Source organism: Ostrea edulis, chromosome 3 (assembly GCF_947568905.1).
Source record: "Ostrea edulis chromosome 3, xbOstEdul1.1, whole genome shotgun sequence".
Taxonomy (NCBI): domain Eukaryota; kingdom Metazoa; phylum Mollusca; class Bivalvia; order Ostreida; family Ostreidae; genus Ostrea; species Ostrea edulis.
This window is the reverse complement of record NC_079166.1, coordinates 54,731,268-54,756,147: the sequence shown is the minus strand read 5'-3', so window position 1 is coordinate 54,756,147 and position 24,880 is coordinate 54,731,268. Positions and strand designations below refer to the sequence as shown.

The 24,880-nt window shown below is 34.7% G+C and overlaps 1 protein-coding gene across 1 annotated transcript in view; it reads left to right on the top strand.

Moving 5' to 3' along the window:
• The first annotated feature begins 3,416 nt into the window (after positions 1 to 3,416).
• The window catches only part of LOC125676424 (E3 ubiquitin-protein ligase rnf213-alpha-like), a 175,020-nt gene continuing 153,556 nt past the window's right edge, over positions 3,417 to 24,880 (top strand). The window contains exons 1-7 of the mRNA XM_056158169.1: positions 3,417 to 3,601; positions 3,834 to 4,004; positions 4,112 to 4,174; positions 10,206 to 10,315; positions 10,405 to 10,539; positions 21,954 to 22,137; positions 22,917 to 22,990. Of these exons, the coding sequence (XP_056014144.1) occupies positions 3,443 to 3,601; positions 3,834 to 4,004; positions 4,112 to 4,174; positions 10,206 to 10,315; positions 10,405 to 10,539; positions 21,954 to 22,137; positions 22,917 to 22,990 (896 nt within the window). The 5' untranslated portion in view covers positions 3,417 to 3,442. The remainder of the gene's footprint in view (positions 3,602 to 3,833; positions 4,005 to 4,111; positions 4,175 to 10,205; positions 10,316 to 10,404; positions 10,540 to 21,953; positions 22,138 to 22,916; positions 22,991 to 24,880) is intronic.

Sequence of the window (24,880 nt, the reverse complement as noted above, 5' to 3'; positions counted from 1 at the left end):
GGTTTTGTGATGACATATTTTGTTGATTCTTCAGTAGATACCGAACTCATCACGATGCTTTGGACAAATACTAAGTTTTATAAAAAGTAAGCCTAGTGTCTAACTGTCTATCGTAAGTATTCCACTTTGGTACTGTAAACAAGAAATGATGTGTCGCCAAAATTTCCAGACCTGTTTGAGCGTCTTAAATGAGTTGTGATTTCTTTAGAACACTCATATATCTTTAACAATCCATTTTCACTTTCGTAGTGCAGCGATGTTCCACAATAACTCCTGGAAGTTTAAAAATAACATGAAATATTGAGATTACATCTTGGCATTGATCGTACTACCGCCTTTTTTCACCAAATGATATTGAAGAGTTCTAACAAAGGGAGATAACAACACCCAAACTCCCCAATAATACATTTTTTGTTGATTTTTCAAAACAGCGCTTAAGCCTTTACAAAATTCAAAAATCAATTATATTTTAATGTGAAAAATAAATAAAGTTTTTTACAAATATTTTTCAGCAAAATAATAAGCACAGGATTTTTTTTACAATCATTCTCAATCGTTAAAACACTATAAATAGTAGCTATATATAATGTTTCTAATTCAATTTTTACCATGTAGATGTTATTTGCCAAACTTTTATTACGCGTGTTGCAACTAGGATTAGCCTAAATAATAGTTTTACTTTCATCCACTTTTGTACCTGCTCTTGGGAGAAATTAGCTTCTCAAAAAGGGGGGTGGGGAATCTAAGTTACTGATGTGGAGTCTATAGAGATACCTTTGAAATAATAATCCTACCATCAGAAATCAATTCTACATTATTGATTGTGTAGTTGATAACATATTTTCATAGCAAAAATATATTTTCAATATACATTCATTATAATAAGTTATTCCAGAGTCAACCAAATTGTGAATATATTCCTCATAAATTCATTATGAATTGCTACTAATATGCAAATGAGCTCTTACTAAAAATAGATGCGGGGTTGGGCCATTTTAAGATGATATTCTGACTTCAACACCTACGAAGAAAATAATAAGCAACAAAATTTTTTTGTCTTGCGACTACCCTTTTGGACGAGTTTTTGGTATTTTGCATGGTTTTCTGGTGGATTTACTCGTAAACAAAACACCCTTTTTAATCATTCCAGAAAAATATCACTAATTAATCATATAGAATAAAGAGCTTTTATTACTTTTTTCATACAAGGTACTAAACGAGCCATTAAATAAAATCTTAGCGTAAAAAGCCACCCTCATTGCAAAGGTTGGAAATATTCATGTAAACCATTAGCGAATTTTTAAAAATAGTTTTCTTGCTTATCACTCTTCCAAGACATTGTCAATTGTCACAATTTGTGATAATGGCATGGACATAATCCCTCGCTGCAAACCGTTCTTTGAAGATAAAGAGTATGTGCAAATAAGTTTGTTATCGTGCTCACTAATTTAGCAAGTAACATCTACACTCATACACACGCATGCACACAACAACACTCATACAAACAAAAACAAAACAAATATAACAAAACAAAAAATATGAAATTACAGGCGATTACACGTGTATCCGACCAAAGCCAAATGTTCATTTATGTTGGTTTATGTAGGAAAACCAGCAGACTTGTCTCTTGAATTCGAAATAGGTTACACAGGATGGCGAAACAAAATACGTTGACTAAAGAGTTACCACACTTTACACAACAGTCGTTGGCTGTCTTCAGACACGTGGTGACAGTTTGTCCATCACTCGCTCAACGTTTCTGTAGCCGTAAAGGCATTTTCTGTATTTCTATAGGTCGTTCTTCAACGCTGTTCATCAAATATCTCAGAACACCATAATATACATGTTGAGAGCATCTCCTCGAGCCATGCAATACACACACAGCTGGTCACCCATAATTACACAGTAACAGTCGGGGATTTTAGACTGAAAACTTGCATATGTCGGGTATATTGTGTAATACAAATACACTTATTACACAAATTTTTTTAAAAAGTGACAAAATTTCCTAACGTAAACAAAAATAAACAGTTCACACTCACCGCTGTCGAAATGCTCAAAATTGTATTCTCATTTTCCACACAGGAACATTATTTGAACACCCATACTAAATGCACATACAATGCAGGCTCAGTAAACCACACAGGTAAAACTTTCGACCACACAAGTCTATCATTTTAACACACTGCGCGGACACACTTTCCCACTTCCACGGCCTGGTCAGAATTAACACGTAAGCATTTACCAACCGGTATGACAACCGTGACCAGCTATCACTAACGACTATATGGTGAGAACAAACTATGGAACGCCATAAGATGATAAAACAAACTCAAACTGTGACATCAGTAGTAAACGTCGACGTCATGACGTTATTTGCGTTTTTCGTAAGAAACAACGCTAACTTACTCTTTAAAATACGATACGAGATTTAGAGAAAAAATTTAAATGTGTTCTGACAATGGCACACTGTAGGTATACTTATATAAACAATAAACTGCTTTCTTTGTTTTTTTATCGAGTGATGAAAGTAGCTAGCATTGTAGAAAAAAATAGTATCCCGCGTGTGCGTGTAATGCAAATGTCTCTACAATGCTTTCTACCTTCACCACCCGATAAAACAAAATAAAAGTCATGTCGTTATCCATGAGTTTTTTTTTTTTACATTCTAAATTAGGTTGATTCTATGCTTCTTTTCATTATCCATTAGCATGCATATATGAGATGACGTAATATCACCCAAATAACTTTGACACTCTGAAATGTCAGCTTCACCGACCTCCATGTCAAATGCAGCGACTTTCGTTCCTACTTCTAACTTTTGACAACCCCAGACTTAAGACTTTACATTGCATGCAAATTTGCAATGATACTGTGGCTTTTTTTGACACAAAACATATCCAGATAATTTCGTTCGTTTGTATAGAATTTATTGCACAAAGCGTGCATTCTCGTTCATGCTCGACTACCATTCCTTGTTGTTCAATAAATTCCATACAAACGACAAAAATATACAGTAAATAAAGCTTCAAGATGAACAAGAACTTCAAAAACTATTTTATTTTGAACATGGAATTACTTTTTGGGTTGTTATATTTTTACAAACATCTCTGTTTTATCCTTCACGGTGATACGTGTGATAAGATAATGTTTTCAAAGTACGTATTTTATCAGCTTTCATTCACCGTAAAATTGTGCATCGTTTGTGGACAAAATATAATGATTCTAGCCGAACAACAAAGCAAATTGGCTGATGTCATGAACGCGATTGCTCTTGAATTTATGGTTCTATGAATGTATTTGTTAAATAATGGAATCAAACTACAATGTAAATGAGAGCAATTGGTATGGAATTCATAAATCTTGCGTCTATTTTAGGTGCCAGAATTATTTTCTTCAGACTGTACCACTTGGTAGAAATATAGCTAAGAATGAAGCTTTGATGGAAAATGTGTTTATGATGAGTGTGTGCATCGAACTGAGAATTCCTTTATTTCTTGTTGGAAAACCTGGAAGTTCAAAGTCTCTTGCAAAAACAATTGTTGCAAATGTAATGCAAGGAAGATCATCACATTCAGACTTTTTCAAAAAATTGAAGGAGGTTTGTTGGATGATTTGAATAATTGAAAGTTGAACCTACCTTTGATTACACGTAAATGTATCTATGATGTTAATTAATTTGTGCTAATTGTGAGAAATTATCAATTAACTATTGCAATTGCTATAATAGAAATAAATTCATTTATAGCGTTTGGCTTGTTTATGAACTATCATCATATGAATTATATATATTTCTTAAACTTTTCTTCAAAAATGTTTATTTCATATCCCAGGTCCAAATGGTGTCGTTTCAATGTAGTCCTTTATCAGTATCAGAAGGCATCGTAGGAACGTTCCGACAATGTGCACTGTATCAAAAAGACAAAGATCTAGATAAATTTGTTTCGGTAGTTGTTCTTGACGAAGTTGGACTCGCTGAGGATTCGCCGAAAATGCCTCTTAAGGTGATGCTTTTATATGTAACACTGCTCAAGCATATGTTTCAACTCACATTGATCTACAATATATTCATAATATACTGATACTATAAAATAACATGGTCTACTTTCAGACTTTGCACCCTCTTTTAGAAGATGGATGTATTGGGAATGATATTTCAGAACCTTATAAAAAAGTAAGTTACCATATAAATTTAGACATTTGGGGATCATTTAAAATCTTTTTCAAAAGCCCAACACCCGTAACCCATATCCAATGGAAGGTCTGTATAGTTGGATGCTCAAATTCATCTTATGTATTATTATGTGGCGTGTGTCACCGGTGTGATATAGTTTGGTTATATCTATTTATGCACGCAGGGGAGAGGCAGAAGAGCATGTCCCTCTTACATTTTATCAACAACCTTTTTGTTATTTTCACATGCAATTAAAAGATACATTTTGACTCCCTCCACTTCTTTTTATAGCAGTAGCCAATGGTACATGTAGTGACGTAATGTAAAAAGTTATGTTGAAGGTTAAAGGTCCCCAAATAATTGAAGAAATTGAAGATTGTGGAAAATTGAGGAGGATGCTAGTCGTATCCTACTCCCCTCTCCTCCTACGATTTAAGAAATCGAAGATTCGAGGAAATGTTTTGAGGCTCTAAAAATCCCCCGATGAATTTAAAGGTCGGTGAAAAACACATTTTTATTTGTTCTTGTGAAGAATTATGGAATTGTGAAGTTATCTTCTTTTCTGACTGCCCTTCTCCATTATGAAAAACAAATTTCCTTGCTTGCTATTACTTCATCTATACCCACTACTTCGTTTTGATAATATGTTTGAAACTGTCTCTCGCTTCAGGTATTTAATAACTTACTTATTTTGATATAATGGGAACATGCTTACGTTGTCTTTTTCTCAAACTTCATGAACATTGAAGGGCATGGACACGATTTGAGCTGAAATTTTTCACATCTTATTTTCCATCTTTATTGTTTACAATGCTTAACTAAAGTATTTTTAAAAGTCGAACAAAATTTGAATATCAGTAGTATAGTTGTAAGTGAGATACAGCACTCACAATTCTGCGTTATGTAAAACAAGGTTAGTGTCCTGTTTTGTCTACATGCAGATATCTTGATAAGAACAGCAATTAGCTTGTAAATTTAAAAAAAAAACTGCTTTAAAGGTAATATTTACTAGTATATATAACCTATGTAAACAAAAACATGACACGAGTCTTGTTTTCATCTATACTTATAAATTAACAAATTCTACCAATGAACTCCGAAATACTTGCTCCAAAGTTACTGTGTGCTCCTTTAATATTGTTTCAGATGTGAGGTGAAATCCGTAAGCTATAATAGAGTCTTAATTGATTAATGAATATTGTAAAATTAATTAAAAACCTATTTTCGTTTTCGATAAGTTGAATCAAGATCAGACGTCCCCGTACTGATCATATCTTAGGAAGATGTGTAAAATAAAGAAATAAAAAATACATAGAATCACGGAATTAATAATCAATGAATTCAGAGATTTTATCCGTGGGATATTCAATGGAGCTGATAATAGAACGACCTGGCGTGTCTTTTTGTGGAGTTGAGGCAGTAGATAAAATAGCCCTTGTCTACAGTCGTTAGGAATCACCACATTGTCCCCCAGAGAAAATCCCTGAATTCATTGATTTACATCTCCGTCAGCTTGTAGAAGATTTAACGTCATATTTGAAGGACACTCTGATTACCTTGATAAAACCCTCTCATCGGGCCTACCAGACCATACCCTCCTTGTGACCATAGGTGTTACTCACTTTGCACAAACATTCCACATGATGAGGGTATCGAGACGCGTAGAGAGGTTTGCAACAATAGGGTAAATCAATACCCTTCAACATAATCACTCATTCGGCTTCTTGAAAAGCTGTGAAAACTTGTGTAAACGAATATATAAAGTTGCCTCACCCAAACGACCTGAAACTTCGGCCAATCATCGCTGGACCAGCATCAAATACACAAATACTAAGTAATTTGTTAGACATCATACTTAAACCTCTCTGTAACTTAGTTCCTAGTTACATTAGAGATGATCTGGACTTTCTAAATTATATTCCTGAAAAGGTGAATCATAATACTATCCTCGTCAGTTTTTATGTAACCAGCTTATATACCAACATCCCGCATGCGTAAGGACTTGAAGCCGTCAGCTACTGGATTGATAAACATTCAAATATATTAAATACACGATTTTCTAAAGAATTTTTAATGGAAGGACTAAAATTAGTTCTTGAAAACAACCACTTCCATCTTGACAACGAATTTTTTCTACAGATGAAAAGAACGGCTATGGGAACAAAAGTTGTCCTTACCTATGCAACTTTAGATACACGATTCAATACAATTTACAATGGAGAAAAGTCACAAGGAACTCCCATTTTTAGATTTACTGATTATAAAGGAAGGACCCAGTATAACCACAGATTTATATTGTAAACCCACGGACACACATCAGTACCTGGAGTTTAGATCGTGCCACCCCTCGCACACTAAACGCAATATTCCTTTTAATTTAGCACGCAGAATATGTACCATTATCACAGACAAAACTCTACGTTCTAGAAGTTTAGAAGAATTGAAAATATATATACTACGGCAAAATTACTCGTTGAACCTAATCGACGTTGGAATAGAAAACGCAACTAAAATTCCAATACAGGATCTCCGTAATCCTTGCCGAACCACTAATTCCAAAGACAACGGGACACTTTCTTTTGTAGTTGCACCATAATCCCAGTAACAGAAATATACTTTTTGATGCTAAACGTTTCTTTTCTATTTTGGTTAAAAGATGTTAACCAAAGCCCGTTTTACAACTCGAGAGGATATTCCATCTGTTCAGAAATGCGCCGACCCTAGATGGGGGACCTGTACCTTTATCAAGGAGGGAAACAAAATCCAGCTTAAATCGGGAATGGAAATTCGCGCCAATTGTTCAATGAATTGCAAATCGGAAAATTTAATTTACTGTGCCATTTGCCCGACTTGCAGGGAATTTTACATTGGACAAACCAGTAAATTAAATACTCGGGTTCGTGCCCACAAGCAACAAATCAAAGATCAAAGTGTCCGTAATACGCCATGCTGTGAAAAAAATTTCGAATGCGGAAATGGAAAATTCATTTTATTCCCTTTTCGTAAACTTCCGAATAACAATGAAAATCTTCGTTTAGCAAAGGAAGATTATTTCATCAAACTTTTAAAACCTAAATTTAATCGTAAATAGCTTTAAATGCATTTATTCTAAATACATCAGTATTATCATATATAATGTTATACTATTGTTTTGGTGCAATTAGTGCATGATTATGACGTTAAATCGTCAACACCGCTACCCGACGTTATGACATTACAATGAACGTTTACTTATCCACGTTATTATGACACTGAAACATTCAAGACAAACTGCATGAAGAGCCGTAAGGCGAAAGTACTGGCAGGAACTGATCGTTGACTATTATGTGATCATTGATCATTTTGGATTTTATTCTTTTAAATGATATATATATATATATATATATATATATATATATATCCAATAATAAGTCAAGAAACACAAAACCCTAATAACATTTCACTGTATTCCATAATTAATGAGGTTTTCCGGATAATGTTGTCGCCGAAGGTATGCTTTCAATTCCTCCAGTCTTTTTGACCGCCTAGCAAGATTGTCAAACCAGTGCGTAAGTCCACTCGGCCACATCTCAAAATTCTAAAACGTTTTATAATTTACGTTTATCTACCGAACCTTCCCATGCCATTACTATCCTTACATCTCGTGTTTTCAAAGTATACAGAATTATATGCATTTTTTGTCTTCCTTATGCTGATAGAAATTAATTTTGATAGTTCGTTCGCCGAAGTATTGCGATAATTAGCCACAATACGGACTTAAATCTAAGCCCCGATTTCATTAGATAGGTAGTCACGAGGTACAGTGACGTCATACGCGACCTTCGTCAATCAATTTGTTGTAAAAGTAGTGTTAGCTATTTTTAAAAACTCGGGTGTTGGGGCCTAAATTATTTACCATATATACCATTTATTTCGATGTTAACATATTCCCCATGTCTTATATCTTTTAACCACCAATGCATACAAATAACAACCCAAATGTAGCGAGGAAAGCGAGTGTGAAATCTGCATTTGCGAGTAAATAATGTTTACATGGGATCGCTGTCGAAACACTCTTTGGTAATGCTATTTCTTTAAACAACTGTAATTAACGTTGTTGCTTTTCTAAAATAAACAGTGCAATTATTATTAAATTTATTTTTGGATAAGTTAGATAGGCCTAAATTATGATACGATGTATCATTGACAACTAGGCCTACTGTCACGGGTGCAATTCGAGATTTATTTTTTGTTGTTGATAAAAATGATCAAATTTATAGTACAGTACTTTTAAATTATTTTATTCAAGCAATTTTATTTATCATTATCTTTTAATCTACACATGTAGCGAGGTTAGGAAGTGGGAGCGCGGCGTACTGCTGATGTTATTTACGCATTCCTTAAAAATGAAATCATTTCATTCAATTCAAAGTTAAAAAATGTAATATTTTATTATCTATAATTGAAAGTTTAATTATCTTTTATCTTTGAATTTCTTTTTTAAAGCTACTAGTTGGTAAAAACTGCGAGCACAAGTTCTGCCTATATGTTGTTACAAGGTGAAGGTCATTTGGTGCGAGTGTGTATTTGTGTACAAAAAAAAAATTAACATCTTGGTTACTGAATTGTGGAAATACTGATGTACTTGTAACCCTTTGCGATTTGATTAAAGAAGCAATATAAAATGCAGCATGTGAAAGTTCAAACCAATATGTTTATACATAATTATGCACTCATTGTAAACATGACATGTTGATTTAGTACCAATGCACCGTCCCGTAGTATCTTTTGCATTACACCTCTGGTGTGTTCAGGGGTCCGTGTTTGCCCAACTATCTATTTTGTATTGCTTATAGGAGTTATGAGATTGATCACTGTTCGTTATCTTCACCTTGCATTACAGTGAATCATATGTACTTGTACTACGTGTCTTTTACTATTATTATGTGTCATTATATATATTGTTATTATTTTCTTCCTGTGTGCATTTCTGACTGTTTTGCATTAGGATACACGGTGGTACTTACATATATTACATCAAGTAATATCTCATGTTATGTACATTGTCTAAGCTCATACTACTAGTATTACTGTATATTATGTGCGAACCCTATGAAACCATATTTGCACATATGCACTCATTATAAACATGACATGTTGATCTAGTACCAATGCACTGTCCCGTGGTATATTTTGCATTACAGTGGAGTTAATCATATTTACTTATACTACCTTTACTATTATTACATGTAGTGTTGTTATGTACATGCATATATATATATATATATATATATATATATATATATATATATTCCTGTGTGTATTTCTGATTGTTTTGCATTAGGATACACGTTGGTTACTTACATATAATACAAATAAGTATTATCATGTTCAAAATGTCTCATGTATGAATATTGCTCATACTAATAGTACATATTTTGCTCTTGTTTTCTTTTTTTTATCGTCATTTTTTAAATAAACATTGCACATTGAAATGTTAACAATCATGTATGCTGTATGCCCGAGAGGGCCCTAATTTGGAAATAAATCATATTCTATTCTATAGTAACCACCCCTCCGGGTGTAGTATTTCATTTCCACATTTCAATCATTTTACAAAAATTTTGACATATATATATATATATATATATATATATATATTAAAAGAAATAGAATAAACAGTACACAAAGTTAAAAATTTAACGCAAGCGCTTTCATTTTATAATCCTCAGGCGTTACATTTTAAAATAGTTTTGAAATTTTGAAATTATTTGTTGTCCCAATTTTGAAATTGAAATTTGAAATTTTGAAATTTTGAAATTTTCAAAACTATTTTAAAATGTAACGCCTGAGGATTATAAAATGAAAGCGCTTGCGTTAAATTTTTAACTTTGTGTACTGTTTATTCTATTTCTTTTAATATTTTATACCGGACACTGTGATTTTTTTTAAAAACACAATTTGGATATATATATATATATATATATATATATATATATATATATATATATGTATTACACTATATTATATTATACTGAAATTAATTATATAGGTTGCTTTTATTGGAATATCTAACTGGGCCTTAGATCCAGCAAAGATGAACAGAGGAATACTTGTTCAGAGACCTGTACCGGGTTTAGAAGATTTAGAAAAAAGTGCCGAGTATGTATTACACATCGTTGGGAATTTTCAAACAGACCTGTATTTATATTGTACATAATAGTAACATATCATAATCTTTTGATCTGAAGAGGGATCTGCTCTGGGAAAAGAAGCATACTACCAATGATATCATCCTTGTTGAAGCCTTTAGCAAAGACGTATTTGCAAATATTTGGCAAACTCAGTACGAGAAGGGAATTTTTTGGCTTGCGAGACTTTTACAGGTACATGTAAAAAAAAAAATCTTTATATTCTTTTTAGGTCAGTTGAGCTGAAAGCTCAAGTGAGCTATTCTGATCATCTTTTATTTGTCGTCTGTCCGTCTGTCTGTCTATACATACACTTTTCATATTTGCACCCCCTTCTCCAATTTTAAATCAAACTTGGGACAAATCATCCAGTGATGAAGGGAATTTAAGTTTATTCAAATGAAGGGTCACGCCTCCTTCAAAGCGGAGATAACTACTAAAATGCAAAAATAGGGTGGAATCATTTAAAAATCTTTTTCTCAACACCCCCCCCCCCAAAAAAAAACAACCCCCCCCCCCCCCAAAAAAAACAACAAAAAACAACAACAAAAAAACAACAACACAAAGTCCAGAAAAGTTCAAAGTTACATGTAAGCTTTCTGATATAGTGAAAATTCACGTTTGTTAATTCCATGACCCCCGAGACTAGGATAAATTCACAATAATGGATCACAGTTTTACATGTGATAATATAGGGACAATATTTATAAATATTCCTCTCAAGATCCATAGGGTCAGAAAAAATAATACGTACATTAAACAAATCCTGATATAGTGCAGGTTCGGGTTTGTTAGAATTATGACCCTCGGGGGTCGGGTGGGCCAAAATAGGGGATCAAATTTTACATGCGAATATATAGGGATTTTTAAAGAAAAATCTTCTCAATAACCGTTAGTTCAGAAAAGTTCAAATTTACATAAAAGCGTTCTGACATAGTGGACATTCAGGTTTATTAAAGTTATGGCCCCCGGGGGTAGGTTGGAGCCACAATTGGGGATCGAATTTTTATATGTGAAAATATAGGGACAATTTAGAAAATTTTCTTAAGAACCACTGGACCAGAAAAGTTAAAATTTAAATGATAGCTTTCTGACATAGTGCAGATTCAAGTTTGTTAAACTCGTGCCCCCGGGTGTAGGATGGGGCCACAATAGGGATCAAAGTCTTTATGCGAATATAAAGGGAACATCTTTTAAAATCTTCTCAATAACCACTGGGCCAGAGAAGTTTAAATTTGCAAAACGGATTCCTGACATAGCGCATATTCAAATGTGTTAAGAGCATGACCCCGGGGGTTAAAGTGAGGCCATAGTAGGGAATCAAGGTTTTACATGCGAGTGTATAAGGACAATATTCAAAAATATCTCTTGAACAATTTAAGATAAGGCTCTAGTATTTTTTATATACTTTCTTTACGGAAAGATCCATTATGTAATGCAGTGGTGTGTAGTTTTGTGACATGGAGGTTTGACATACTTTTATTTAAAAATCTTACGTATTCAATATATCTTGAACCATTTAAGGTAAATCTTTCATATCATGTATGTATATTTGTTTATGACAAGACCTTTCATTTCATACATGTATCGTTACCCTTGGCTTTGTGACCCCAAATCTTGGAATTTGACCTACTGTTATGAAAAGATAATCTATTAAATATATCCAGAAATATTTTGGATGGGACTTCATCATTTCTATATAAATTCTTTGTGGTATGGCCTTGTACAGAATATTGTTTGATATTTTGACCTTGGAGTTTGACCTACTTTCTAAAGAACCCTTAACTATTCAATATTTCCTGAAATATGTATTCTTTTTGACAAGATTTTGTGATACAATCGCATTTGATCTTGTGACCTTGACCCACGTTTTTAAATACCTGACCTAATCAATATCTTCTAAACTATTTAACGTAAAGCTTCCATATTTTGTGAATTGATTTGTTTATGTCATGTGGCCATGACCTGGAAGTTTGTCCTACTTTTGATAAAAATCTGACCTATTTAATACCTTCTGAACTGTTTGGGATAAGTTGTCATATTTTGTATATAAATTCATCATGAGAAGATTGATTAAAAACTCGTTTAACAATCAGAACAGCTGAGCAATAGCAATGTCAAATTGACTCAGATGAGCGATGCCTCTGTAATTTGATAATATGTACATGTACAAAATCCTGAAAACTCACAAAAGAAGCCTGATAAATTAACCGAAAATGGAAAGGAGGGACAACGAAGTTAACCCATACCAAGCATGCCACTCAAGTAATAATGGGATGATGCAGCCGAACAAAAGATCCGCGTAGCTTTTAAAGAAAAAACTCTGAAATTCATACTTTCCAAAGAAGAAGATAAAGAAGTGTAAAAGTCTTCAATAGGGTTCAGACGCACTCTAAAAAGTTAAAGGACATATGACATGTTTCTAACCTTTACTATTTTTTTCACCAAAATTAATTCTTTTCATGCCTAAAACTACTATACATGTAATTGTGTTTTAAATGAATTATTTTGCGTAGTTTTCGAGTTTGAAGGTGATGAAATTTAAATCTTACGGTATGCATATCTATTTCGAGTTTTTACGTGCATTATCTATGGCGTCATATGCAACCTCGAGCGAGAAGATTTTAAAATAGTTGTTAGCTATTTCATTAACAGATTAGATTCAGCGAAAAAAGCCAAGTATCACGTTAACGGCTGATTGTGGTTGTACTAGCTATCAGTAGAAGAGATTTAGACTGAGTTTTTCTTCTAATTTTTCGGAGGAAAGTGTGAGGGAAAAGAAGATTACAATTTTTGTTGGCGCAACGACAGTCGCCTGTATCCATGTATTTAAAAAAAGCAGTTGAACAAAGACTCAGATAAACTGCGAGAAAATGGTTATATTGAAGCTAAGCACTGCTAGGCCTACATCATAATATATATATATTGTTCTGGTCTTCAATACACACTCGACCGACTGATCTTCACCTTGTATCAACTTCTAACTTGTGCTCCTAGTTTCTACCAACTGGTAGATTTACAAAAAAATTAAGTATAAAAGATATTTGAACTTTCAATTATGTATAATAAAATATTGTATTTCCTCATTTTAAATTGAATTATGATACTTCCTTTTCCCCAATGAACTCGTAACTTCAAGTACAGTATAACACCGTGCTGCTACTTCCTAACGACGTGTAGATCACAATTCCAAAATAATAATAAGATTGCTTTATCAAAATAAATTATTGTGATTTCCATGTTAAATTTGATTATTTTTATTTATTCATTTTCGAAATGCACACATGACAGTAGACCTAGTTGTCAACGATGTAACGTATCATAATTTGTCTAATCCAAAAATACTGTTTATCTAAAAAAAAAAAAGTTATAGATCTTTAAAGGAATTATATATACGTCTTACCAAATAGTGTTTAGACAACGACCCATGTAAACATTCACTCGCAATTGCCGATTTCATACTCGCTTTCCTCGCTACATTTGGGTATTTACATCGATATTTGTATGTACTGGTGGCTAAAACATATAACACTCGGGAAATTTGTCAACATTGAAATAGATGTTGTCCATGGTGAATAAATTAGGTCCCTAAAAGTCGAGTTTTTACAACTATTTAACACTATTTTCACTATCAGTTGACCAAAAAAGGTTGCATATGACGTCACTGTACCACTTGACTGCCTACCTAATTAACGATATTTTTTTTTAAATCAGGGCCTATATTTAGATCCGTATTGTGGCTGATAATCGCAATATTTCAGTGAACAACCTATTAGAATTAATTGCAGAAGAAAGAAGTAATGCATATGATTTTGTATATTTTGGAAACATGCGATGTGTCTTTTAAGATCCTCTGCTTCATCGATTTCTGGATTTTTAGGAGATCCAGGTTAGAATATGTCCTCAGTACCCCTTGCTTGTAAGAAGCAACTAAATGGGACAGTCCTTCGGATGAGACCACAAAAACCGAGACCCCGTGTTACGGTATGTGGCACGATAAAGATCCCTTCCTGCTTAAAGGCCGCAAGCGCCGAGCATAGGCCTAAATTTTGCAGCCCTTCGCTGTCAATGGCCACGTCTCCATATGAGTGAAAAAATCACTCGAGGGACGTTAAACAATCTACAATATTCACCAATTTCTGGTTAATAAAGCCTTTTGGATACCAATGTATATACGTACACTATGAATTTGAAAACAACAAACATTATATAATTTGAATCAGTGGCATATCTGTCAAAATGTTATTATTTTTTCTGTATTTACGATGAGTAAGTGTATCGAGATTCGTGAATAATTCTATGCATACTTTTACAATCATTGCTAATAGCATTGAAACAAGGAACTATCAATCAATTCAAACGTGGTGATCTACCGCCGCGGTGGCTGAGAGGTTAGAGCGTTCGCCCCGGATGTGGAAGGTCGGGGTTCGAATCTTCCGGCCGCAACAGAACTAAGTCGTTAAACAAGTTGTGACAGTTCCATCGCCAAACGCTCGGCATCAGGTGTGAATGTCACGGGTCCTCGGAGATGAACTTAGAAACGGATGTACTGTGTCACAGTAGGTGTGGCATACTAAGGAACCCTCACTGTTCAAATGCCGAAAGGCCTAAATTTGAAGCCCTTCACCGGTAATGGTGACGTCTAGATATGAGGAAAAAATTCAGGAGAGGGACGTTAAGCAAGATACAATCAATCGATCAATCAAACGCAATATCATAAATCCCATAAATTATAAAACATATATCAATACTTTAATATGACTTAGAGCTTTAACAAGCATCCTGACATGATTCAAAGAAATTCTACACAATAGTTGGTAGTGGTGAAAAGAAAAAGTGAAGAAAACGAACAGTGATCAACCTCATAATTGATAATTTTATAAGTGCGCCATAGCGCACTCAATGAAATTAAGATTTTATGAGCAAACAGAGGTAAGGTTTAATAATGTATTTTCCCGTCACTTTCGGAATCGCGAGCCTATTTAAAGAACAAGATCTCGCGAGGTATTCCTTCTTTATGGAGACTGAGAGTTCGTCAAGGTCAAATTAGTGCTTAGGAATATAAACAAGCGGACGTGTTCATTACGGCGTCCCGCTGTATCGATAGTAACAAAAGATGGACAATGATATTAAAGTAACCTTTATATTTGTTTTTGTTTTGTAAATATAATCAGTGTCTATGATGAACATAAAATGGAAATCAAACTAAGTCAGTGGAAAATGCACTGTATAGTAGCAGCCATTCTCTAGATCTCTGGTTCGACGAATTTTTGGCGGTGATCCATGACGTATCTTGTTTGTGACTGTGCAATATGAAAAAAGGAAAATGGTATATAGGGAAGGGTTGCGGGGAAGTTCATACTTTACCTCTGTTTACTCATAAAATCTTAATTTCATTACGTGCGCTATGGTGCACTTATATTATTATCAATTTTATTTCGTAAACAGAGGTAAGGTTTAATGTATGTTTAAAGGCTGAGTTTCCTTTTCTTTCTTTTTTTCATTTTGATAATTTGTTGTAGTCACATTTTTTTTTACATTTTGAGTACCTTGTCTACAAATGTGTCCCTACAGTTATCCTGTATACACCTGTATGTTTGTTATAGAATTTCAGGAAAGCGCTCCTTGATTTCCAATTTGCTTTTTGCATAATTTGTTGGATGGAAAAACCCAATTTATTTGCTTTTGAGGTATAAGCTCCCCTTGTGGATCGAGGCCTGAATACACTGGTATTAATACCTGCCTCAGAGAGTAAGTTTTTCATCCACCCAGCTATGGTGCAAGGCTTATCCGCTTTATGTGATTTTACAAAGCCGATCAATAACTTCGACTCTTCCTCTATCATATTGTTAGTTTTGTCCATGTAAGTTAGTATGCATTTCCTAACATCAAGTTTCTCAACGTCATGTTTAGGGAAATTCATTTCTATATGTTTATCTTTCCTTGTTTTTGAGTGAAAGTGAAAGTTACTTCATCTTGTTTTACATTCATGAAATTCATGTCCAGCTTACAAATTTCACTTGTCCTACATGCCATTAACATGATGACCTTGTGTGTCTGTGTATCTTGGTCGGTTCGTCGCATACCTCGATGGCCCTGATTGAAATGGCTTCAGCCTTTTCTTTGGCGGTCCCATATCTCTCGAGATTTCTCTGGCCCGTTTCCGGTTTTTAATTTTCTGGTCCAGTATGCTATGAAACTCAAGTCCAAACAGTTTTTCGTCTCCGTCTAGGCACTTTTCGTTTTCTTTCAGCGTTTTTCGTGCATTCTTTACACTACTCATGACTTTTGCAAAGAAATTCAATCTCCGTTCAAACAAACATGCAACATTGCTCTGTCCAATCATTAGAATGGCTTTCTCGATCAATGTTTTCAGTTCGTTTTTGTTTTTGACTGGCTTCTAGTGAGGTCATCTACCTCTTCCCATATCTTTGACAATGGTCCCATGCATTGGCCGAGTCTTTTTTGTATGAATATGAATGCTTTGTCATTCAATTCTAAAAAGTTCAAGGAGCGATCGTCACCTATTATATCTCCTATATACTCGTCTGTAGACGGTGGTGTTGGGAACGAATTTGAGGGCACAGGTGCATTATCTAGAATGGCTGACTGGATCTTCTCCTCAGTCAGGTGAAAGCGAAAATATATTTTCGCATATTTCTCTTTGCTCCTGTCCAATCGGAAATCGTTGGTCTCTTCCAGAGGATCAAAACAATCTTCTTTGTCAGACTCGTCACTAGATTGTTGAGATTGTGCACCTGAGGCTGAGGCGGTAATTTCCCCCTCCTCTTGATCATAACCCTTTACTAAGGAATCTCGATCAGATTCTTCTTCGTATGGATCAGTTTCTGATTCTGAGTCAATGTCCCTACTTAACTTAGGGGTTTTGAAGTCTTTCAATTTCAAAGACTGTATGCCATTTTGGCTATTTTTCGCCCTCGGGGCCTTTATTTGCTCCTTCTGAGCTGATATTGTCTCTTTCAGACATTTATGAAAAGTTTTAATACTTCTGAAGTCAATTTGACTTGACGATAAAAGATAGATTAATTCCTAGTTTGAAGAAGCACACTCTGTCAACTCGAAGCAGACAGGAAGATGGAATATTTCGAATATTTACGAAATAAAATTCAGACTTTATTGTTTATTGTTCGGCGAGCAAGTATTATCTAATCATGCTTCCAACCTACCTTTTAAACTCGGACATTTTTCAAAATACCTTTTTTCTATTTTGATTGCGATAACTATCTATTTGGGATATGATATTCAGTAAAACATAGAAAACAAAACAATATGCCAGTTTTGAGATACGAGCTTTTTTATGTAGAAGGTACATTTAGTGGAACTTTGAATGCCTTAGTGGGACAGAGTGGGCCTACAATCGGTGAGGAGGAGGATGAAATATATCAAAAGCGACTTCTCTTTGAATATGTAAATGTGGTAAACTACTAAAGTGGAAACATAAAAACAATGTCATATTTGCAAGTAATATCTTAGATATGGTACTTACGACTAACGAAATAACATAATATAGTAAAAAATCCATGACTTTAATTACTCCCTAACTACTTGCATTTTACTTAGTTTGTGTATCAGTCGAATTCGGATGATGAAACAGCGTATGAGAAATTTACAGAGTATACATTCACTTACGCAGTGATGAACATTTTTCCCATCCCCGCATGTAAACAGATTGTTTCGCGCCTCACTATGTACGAGAATTCTCCAAAGGAAAGTAATTCGGACGTATTTTGAAACCGGCGCATTGTATCAATAGCTAGCCACTTTCAATGTTTGTGGGATGTTATAGCGTTGAACATTTATGAAGAAAAAAAACGTTTGTAGTATAAAAATGTGGATTAATAGTAGACAGCAGTTTTTCAACCAATCAGAAGTAAATACGTTAGCCAATCAACAGGAATCAATGTGTTTCAAAACATCCACATGGCATCTAGCTACCTTGTTCACTACATTCCGAGATTTGATTACCGGAACAAGTCGAAAAGCAACAACATTGTTCATCTATGAACTCAGTTCCTGGACAGGGTTCTGTGTCTGTGTGACTTAACCTTACATATCGTGGCTTAATAATTTTAATCAATAATGTCTCTATGACTTTTGCAAAGTATTAGGGAATAATAGTGTCGGGTCTTTTAAAATGTCGGTTTCGCCTCACTCAAAACGTATTTCCTGTTCACACCCTGGATGACTCCGTATTACGTCCCAAACTGACTATGTAACTAATAATAATATATATATATATATATATATATATATATATATATATATATATATATATATATATATATATATATATTATGTGTGTTTATATATATATATATATATTATTATTATTAGTTACATAGTCACCAATAATGATATATAAAACGCTGAACACGACACGAACACTATATTGTAATGAAATTGTTAAATTGAAGAGCTGTTCTAACTTCAGGACAATGTCGAGAAATATATATTCTAGCGGACAAAAGAAACGGTGCATTATTTAAGGTATGAAAAAATAATAAAGAATAGAAATGTTATGTTTTGTAATACTGTTAACAAATGTATTCGTTACAACATTTCATAATCCATTAATGTCATCGTCGAATAACGTCAATTTCAGCACATTCGAAAGACACTGGTATTCGAACTTGAATTAACAAAGTTAATAACGCGTGTGATCACCATTTGTATTCACGCATGTTAAACAAGGGCGCCTCATTGATGCCACTAAAGTGGTCAGAAATGCTTGAGGGATGTTGTTCCTGATATTGGTTAAAGCCTGGCCTAAATCAGCCAATGTCACTGGCTGATTTGGTAAACGGCGTAGACGTCGCTCCATTTCATCCCAGACGTGCTTGATTGGCGATAAATCGGGGGAAACAGCTGGCCAAGGCAAGACATCGGCATTCTGTTGAACAAAAAAGTCCCTGACTACACGTGCAACATGTGGTCTTGCGTTTTCTTGCTGCAGAGTGATGTGATTTTGCTGTCTCTGTATGAAGGGTATCACACGGCGCTGAATAATTTCGTCTCGATAGCGTACGCCGGTGATATTTCCATTGACAATTTGTAGAGGGGTCCTTCCATGTGCTGTTATTCCATCCCACAACATAACGCTACCTCCACCGAATTGTCGACGTTGCACAACACAAGCGTCCTGTTACCGCTCCCCAACGCAACGATACACTCTACAACGGCCGTCACAGCTATCCAAATGAAATCTGGATTCATCAGTGAACATAATATTGGCCCAGTCCTGTATTCTGAATCGCAGATGTCGTTTGCACCACGCTAGTCTAACGATACGATGACATTGAAGCAGTATTAGGCGCACCGCTGCCCGTCTTGGTCTGATGTTGTGCTTGCGCAGACGATTACGCACAGTTCTTGGACTGATTGGTCGAAGTCAAGGAATGCTACGAGCAGTCACACTTGCTGTCTGGAAAGGATTTCTCAGGTACACAAGTCTAATGTGGTTGTCCTGTCGACGCAAAGTCACACGAGGACGCCCAGAACGTGTTCGATCCCGAGTGTTATCAGATTGTTAGAAACGTCTCCATTATGACTGGATGGTGTTCCGATGAACTCCAAAGTGTCTTGCTACGATATTTTGTGCCATTCCAGCTTGCATCCTAACAGCACGATTAGGTTGGGTTTCCTTGAGTCATGGCATGACAGAAGGGTATATTCTATCAAAACGAAAGTGATTTCCTTAACGAATAGTGTCCAAACAGACCTTTCACACTTCTTACTCCAAACAGTATTGGCCAGTAAAACTCGTGCGTACGAACACTTCAATAAACAGCATGTGTTCACTAACCATGAAAAAGTCCGTGCATCTGAGTTGGGTACTATCCGATATTGTTAAAAAATCACCTTTATCGATTGTTTACATTTTATAAATATAAACAATAAATATAGAAAAATTATACTAAATTTTATAATGTACAGTTTCTTTTTTCCGCTAGTAAGAATACATGTAATAGGGAAATTATACTATCACTAGACAACATAGTAGCATTTTTAGGATTTTAGATAGTTGCTCGATCAAGGTTGGGTTTGTTTTTTTTGGCCAATACTTTTGTTCCGATATCGTCTGCAATTGAACGAGTAAGCGTTGTTGTGTTTAACTTCATTCTTAGGGAGAAATCCTAATCCGCCCCAATTGATAACTAAAATTAGTTATTTGATAATACAATTCGTTATTCCATGATTCAATGATAACAGATGAAAAACATAATTTCATGTAAATTGTAAATAGATAAATGAAAGTGAGACTTTACATTTCGAAGATTATAAGACTCTCTTATGAGTAGCCATGAAATATAAGGTGATTCCACCCGAGGGTTGCAAAAGAAGCTGTGAAACCCGAGGCTTTGCCGAGGGTTTTACCGCTTTTTTGCAACCCCGAGGGTGGAATCACCTTAATATTTCATGGCAACTCATAAGAGAGTATTTTTCTCTCATATTTCTAGAGTTTTCCGTTTTCCTTGTGCCTAGCGACGCCATTTTGAGAATTTTCCAATTAATTAATTTTTCGCTGTACATTAAAAATAACACCAGAATCGAATTATACGACCTTCATTTTGGCAACTACGTTGCAGACAAAAAATCGGCCGACGAGTGTACAAGTGAATTGTATTAGAGTTATTCCTCTTTAAATAAATCAATAATCAGGGTGATGCGTGACGTAACTCGACAGTCCATCAGCGCGAAACATTTTGACAGACCTAATCAGAATATGAGACAGACCTAATCAGAATATGAATCCACAACTGCACGGTTTTTTCTTAGAGGAGCATTGATATTGATATTAATTGAACAGTTATTTAATGACGAGTGTGTGAAGAGAAATTCCAAGTGGTTTTTGTTGGTGAATATGGGCATGGCTAGATTTTCGTTTTCCACGCGTGCAAGGACTAGAGTGTCATGGACATTGAAGGCACTTATTTCACCTGAGACACGGACAGTAGACGTTGACGGAGTGAATGTGGAGGTAGGCCTAGAACTAATAGACCGTGTGGGCTGGGTTTCTGTGAACTGGCATAATGTACCTAATGACATAATTGTATGAGGAATTTGTGACTGTTGTTGAGTGTGCAGTAATTGTTCAAGGAATGTGTAATTTTGTGTCTGGTCACATACATCTGGACATTATCAGGGACATTACAATCTGTCATTTTTTTGTACAAGAGCTTTGCAGACGCTAGTGTTTATCAATCGAGGCAAGGTAAGTTGCAAGCTAGTTGTGTATTGATTATGACGTCACGGGATATGTAAGATAAACGTCACGTGATATGAAAGATTGAAATATCTTACATACCTTTCTTTCATAGAATATCTGTATCTTACATACGTAGATATGAGAGAAATAAGCATCTTGCGAGTTAACGAAAGTAAATCCGCACAAATTAGAAGTAATACATAGGATAAGACAATGGGACATCTCAAATATAGTGGTAGGAGTAGTAGTAAAACATATGACAATTTGTTGATGAACGATTAACCTCTAGGATGTGTTTTTCATTGGACTAACTTGCACAGTCATAGATACAACTGTAGCAGGTTTTCTGATAATCATCAATGACATAATTTTGTTTACATAGTCTGATTAAAATGGTGTACGGATTTGCACATACCAACGGAAAACCACCAACCTGGCTGATGCTAAAGCATGCAATTCAGCGTAACTTTGATGGATACACTTGTGGAGAAAACGAAGAGGATCCTTTGAAAATCTTTGCAAAAGAATTACAAGAAGAGCTGCCACAGATGACTATGATAGAAGAGGTAGTGTCCATATAGGGTTTACAGCTTATTAGATCATTGCCTTATAATCATAAAAGAGACAGACAAAATGAATTTTTTTATGACTTTGAAACAGAAATGATCATTGATTTTATCTTATAGATATTGTATTCGTACATTATCTTAAACAACTAATAATGTTAATGGCTTGGTAGATAATGAATACATTCGATCAGTTCAAAAGTTCTATTTCTTGAAAATTCTCGCATTAGTGATGCTTTATTATTCATATTAAGAACAATAAAGCAACAACGATTGTCCCGTAATGGCTTGCACAAGGTCGATATCTTGAAAACGGCTGCATGCTTCATTGTTGGAACAAATACGACGTTCCTTTCTTGTATTACAATATGGATGATAGTTTCAGATAGGAACGCCAAAGAGGAATTTGTCAACTGCGAAGCTACACCTCAACATATCACGTTCAAATAGTTTAGCAGAAGTACAAGTTTTACCCTTTGAGTCACAATGCAACTGCGTTAGAGATAAGGTTCAGTGATATCCCATGGCATATGTAACCTTGCAGTATTGTTTTATATGCTATATATAATTCGGGGAAATTTATATCGGACAACGTCCAATAATATAAAGAGAACAAAATATACACTGCATAATGGTGTTACAAATAACGTAATGTAGTTATTAGATGTTTATTTTGTTAGGAAAAACACAGTTTATCTCCCTGTTGGTAATAGTGTGCTGCTTCCGTTGCATGTACACATGTAGCATTAATCTTTTAACATCAAAATCTTATACCATAGAAACTGGAAGGTGATCCTGATTGCACACCTACAGGGTTGATACAGAGTTGTTTGAAAGGAGACGAGCTTGAAGGGTATGTATTGAATTTATGCTCTCAATTTGGTGTTTGCGTTGTGTTTATTTAACACTAGATTAGAATTTGCCCGTCGTTGTTCTTTCTCTTATCATATTTTGTTGTTGATAACCTTTAGTGCACCTTAATCCCGGTGGGATCCGGTCTAGAATAGGTCTTCAGTACGTAAGAGGCGACTAACTGGGGCGGTCCTTTGGATGAGACCGCAAAAACCGAGGTCCCGTGTCACAGTAGATGTGACACTATACATATCCCTCCGTGCTCAAAGGCCGTGAGCACCGATCATAAGCTTAAATTTTGCAGCCCTTCACCGCAATGGTAACGTCTCCATATGAGTGAAAAATTCTCGAATGGGACATTAAACAATATACAACCAACCAATCTAGTGCACCTGAGATTGGCTATTAAGTAAGCATTTTTAATTGAATTATATCTGTCGTTTATAAGTAAACTCTCCCTTTTATCAAGAACCATCTGGTTGATATCAATCACACTTGTCATAAGGTATTCTCGGATAAAGGAAAACTGAAAATTGAAGTGAAAACCTTGCCTATCATTTTGGTGATAATACGAAAATAGGGTAGGGTCTTTTGAAATATCATCTTCCACAGAACAACTAAATGATGAACGCCTTCCATGGAGACGTCCATATAAGATAAAAGAAATAGAAGACATCACCCTGTTGTCAGGGTAGCATAGGGAAATACGACAACATTGTTTTGAAAAAATAAGAACTTAAGTGATGTTGTTAAGTTCATATCCAAGCCTCCTACTGTAATGCAAATTCAAGATTGTTTAAATGATGATTCCCGGTTTCAGGATGCCGCTTAATCTCAATAGGGATTGAAAACATGTACTGGATTATGCATAAAAATTCTACACATTCTTCTTACAATGGGGACTTTAAACAATATCAAACCAACCAATCTCTTCAAATGATCCACAATGATAGAATTTGTTATGCAAGAATCTTCATTTAGTATGTATTCCACTTCATTCAAATTTCAAAATGCCCCGGGACAATGTTTGTAATGAGGATTAACTTTGCTTTGGAAATTAATTCTTCATTTTCATAACCACTTTGTGAATTTCAATCAAATTTGTCAGCAAAAAGTATTCGTGTTTATAGGGACATCTATCCTGTTCGAATGAAAAAAACTTGCACCGTTCCAATGGGAGATAATAAAGAAATAGTCAATCCTCTGTACAAATGAAACCAAAATTGTTTGAAAACTGCAATGTTGACGGTATACTAATTTCTTAAATCATAGCCTCCGGCTCTAGATGAACCTATCTATATGATTCCAAGTTTTGTATACAAATTTATAAGAAATTCATTATTATTTTAAATCTTAAGTTTCATGAAAATCAATAGAATTATCCTATCAATCGTTTTACCATTCTAAAATTGTTTTGTAGGTTACATTAGAGATCAGGCTCAAAATTTCCACTTTTTCGTTGATAACATGGATATTTATTCATTACCGTAGACGATAAGGATACATTCAAAATCACGAGGAAGTGTTGAATGAATATTTCTTCCCACATGAAAGTTAATTTTAAATCTACTTCCACAGAAGAAAGAGTTCTAAAAGTCAGGGGCCTGGTTTTCGAAAGTATCCCAAGATTGATCCTAAGATATCTTACGACAGTTTTAGGACTATCTTCGGACAATTGTAAATTGTAAATCAATGATGTCTTAGCAAAGTTGGACTAAGGATGGTTTTAGGATTGTCATAAGATTATCACATTTTTTTTTTCAAATCATTTTACGGATGAAAAGGTACTATAGCATTAATTTTCAAAGTGAAAATTCTTTTGAATTCACCATTTACTTAATACACAGAACTGAGGACAAAATTAAATTCAATTTAATTCCATAAAAATAAC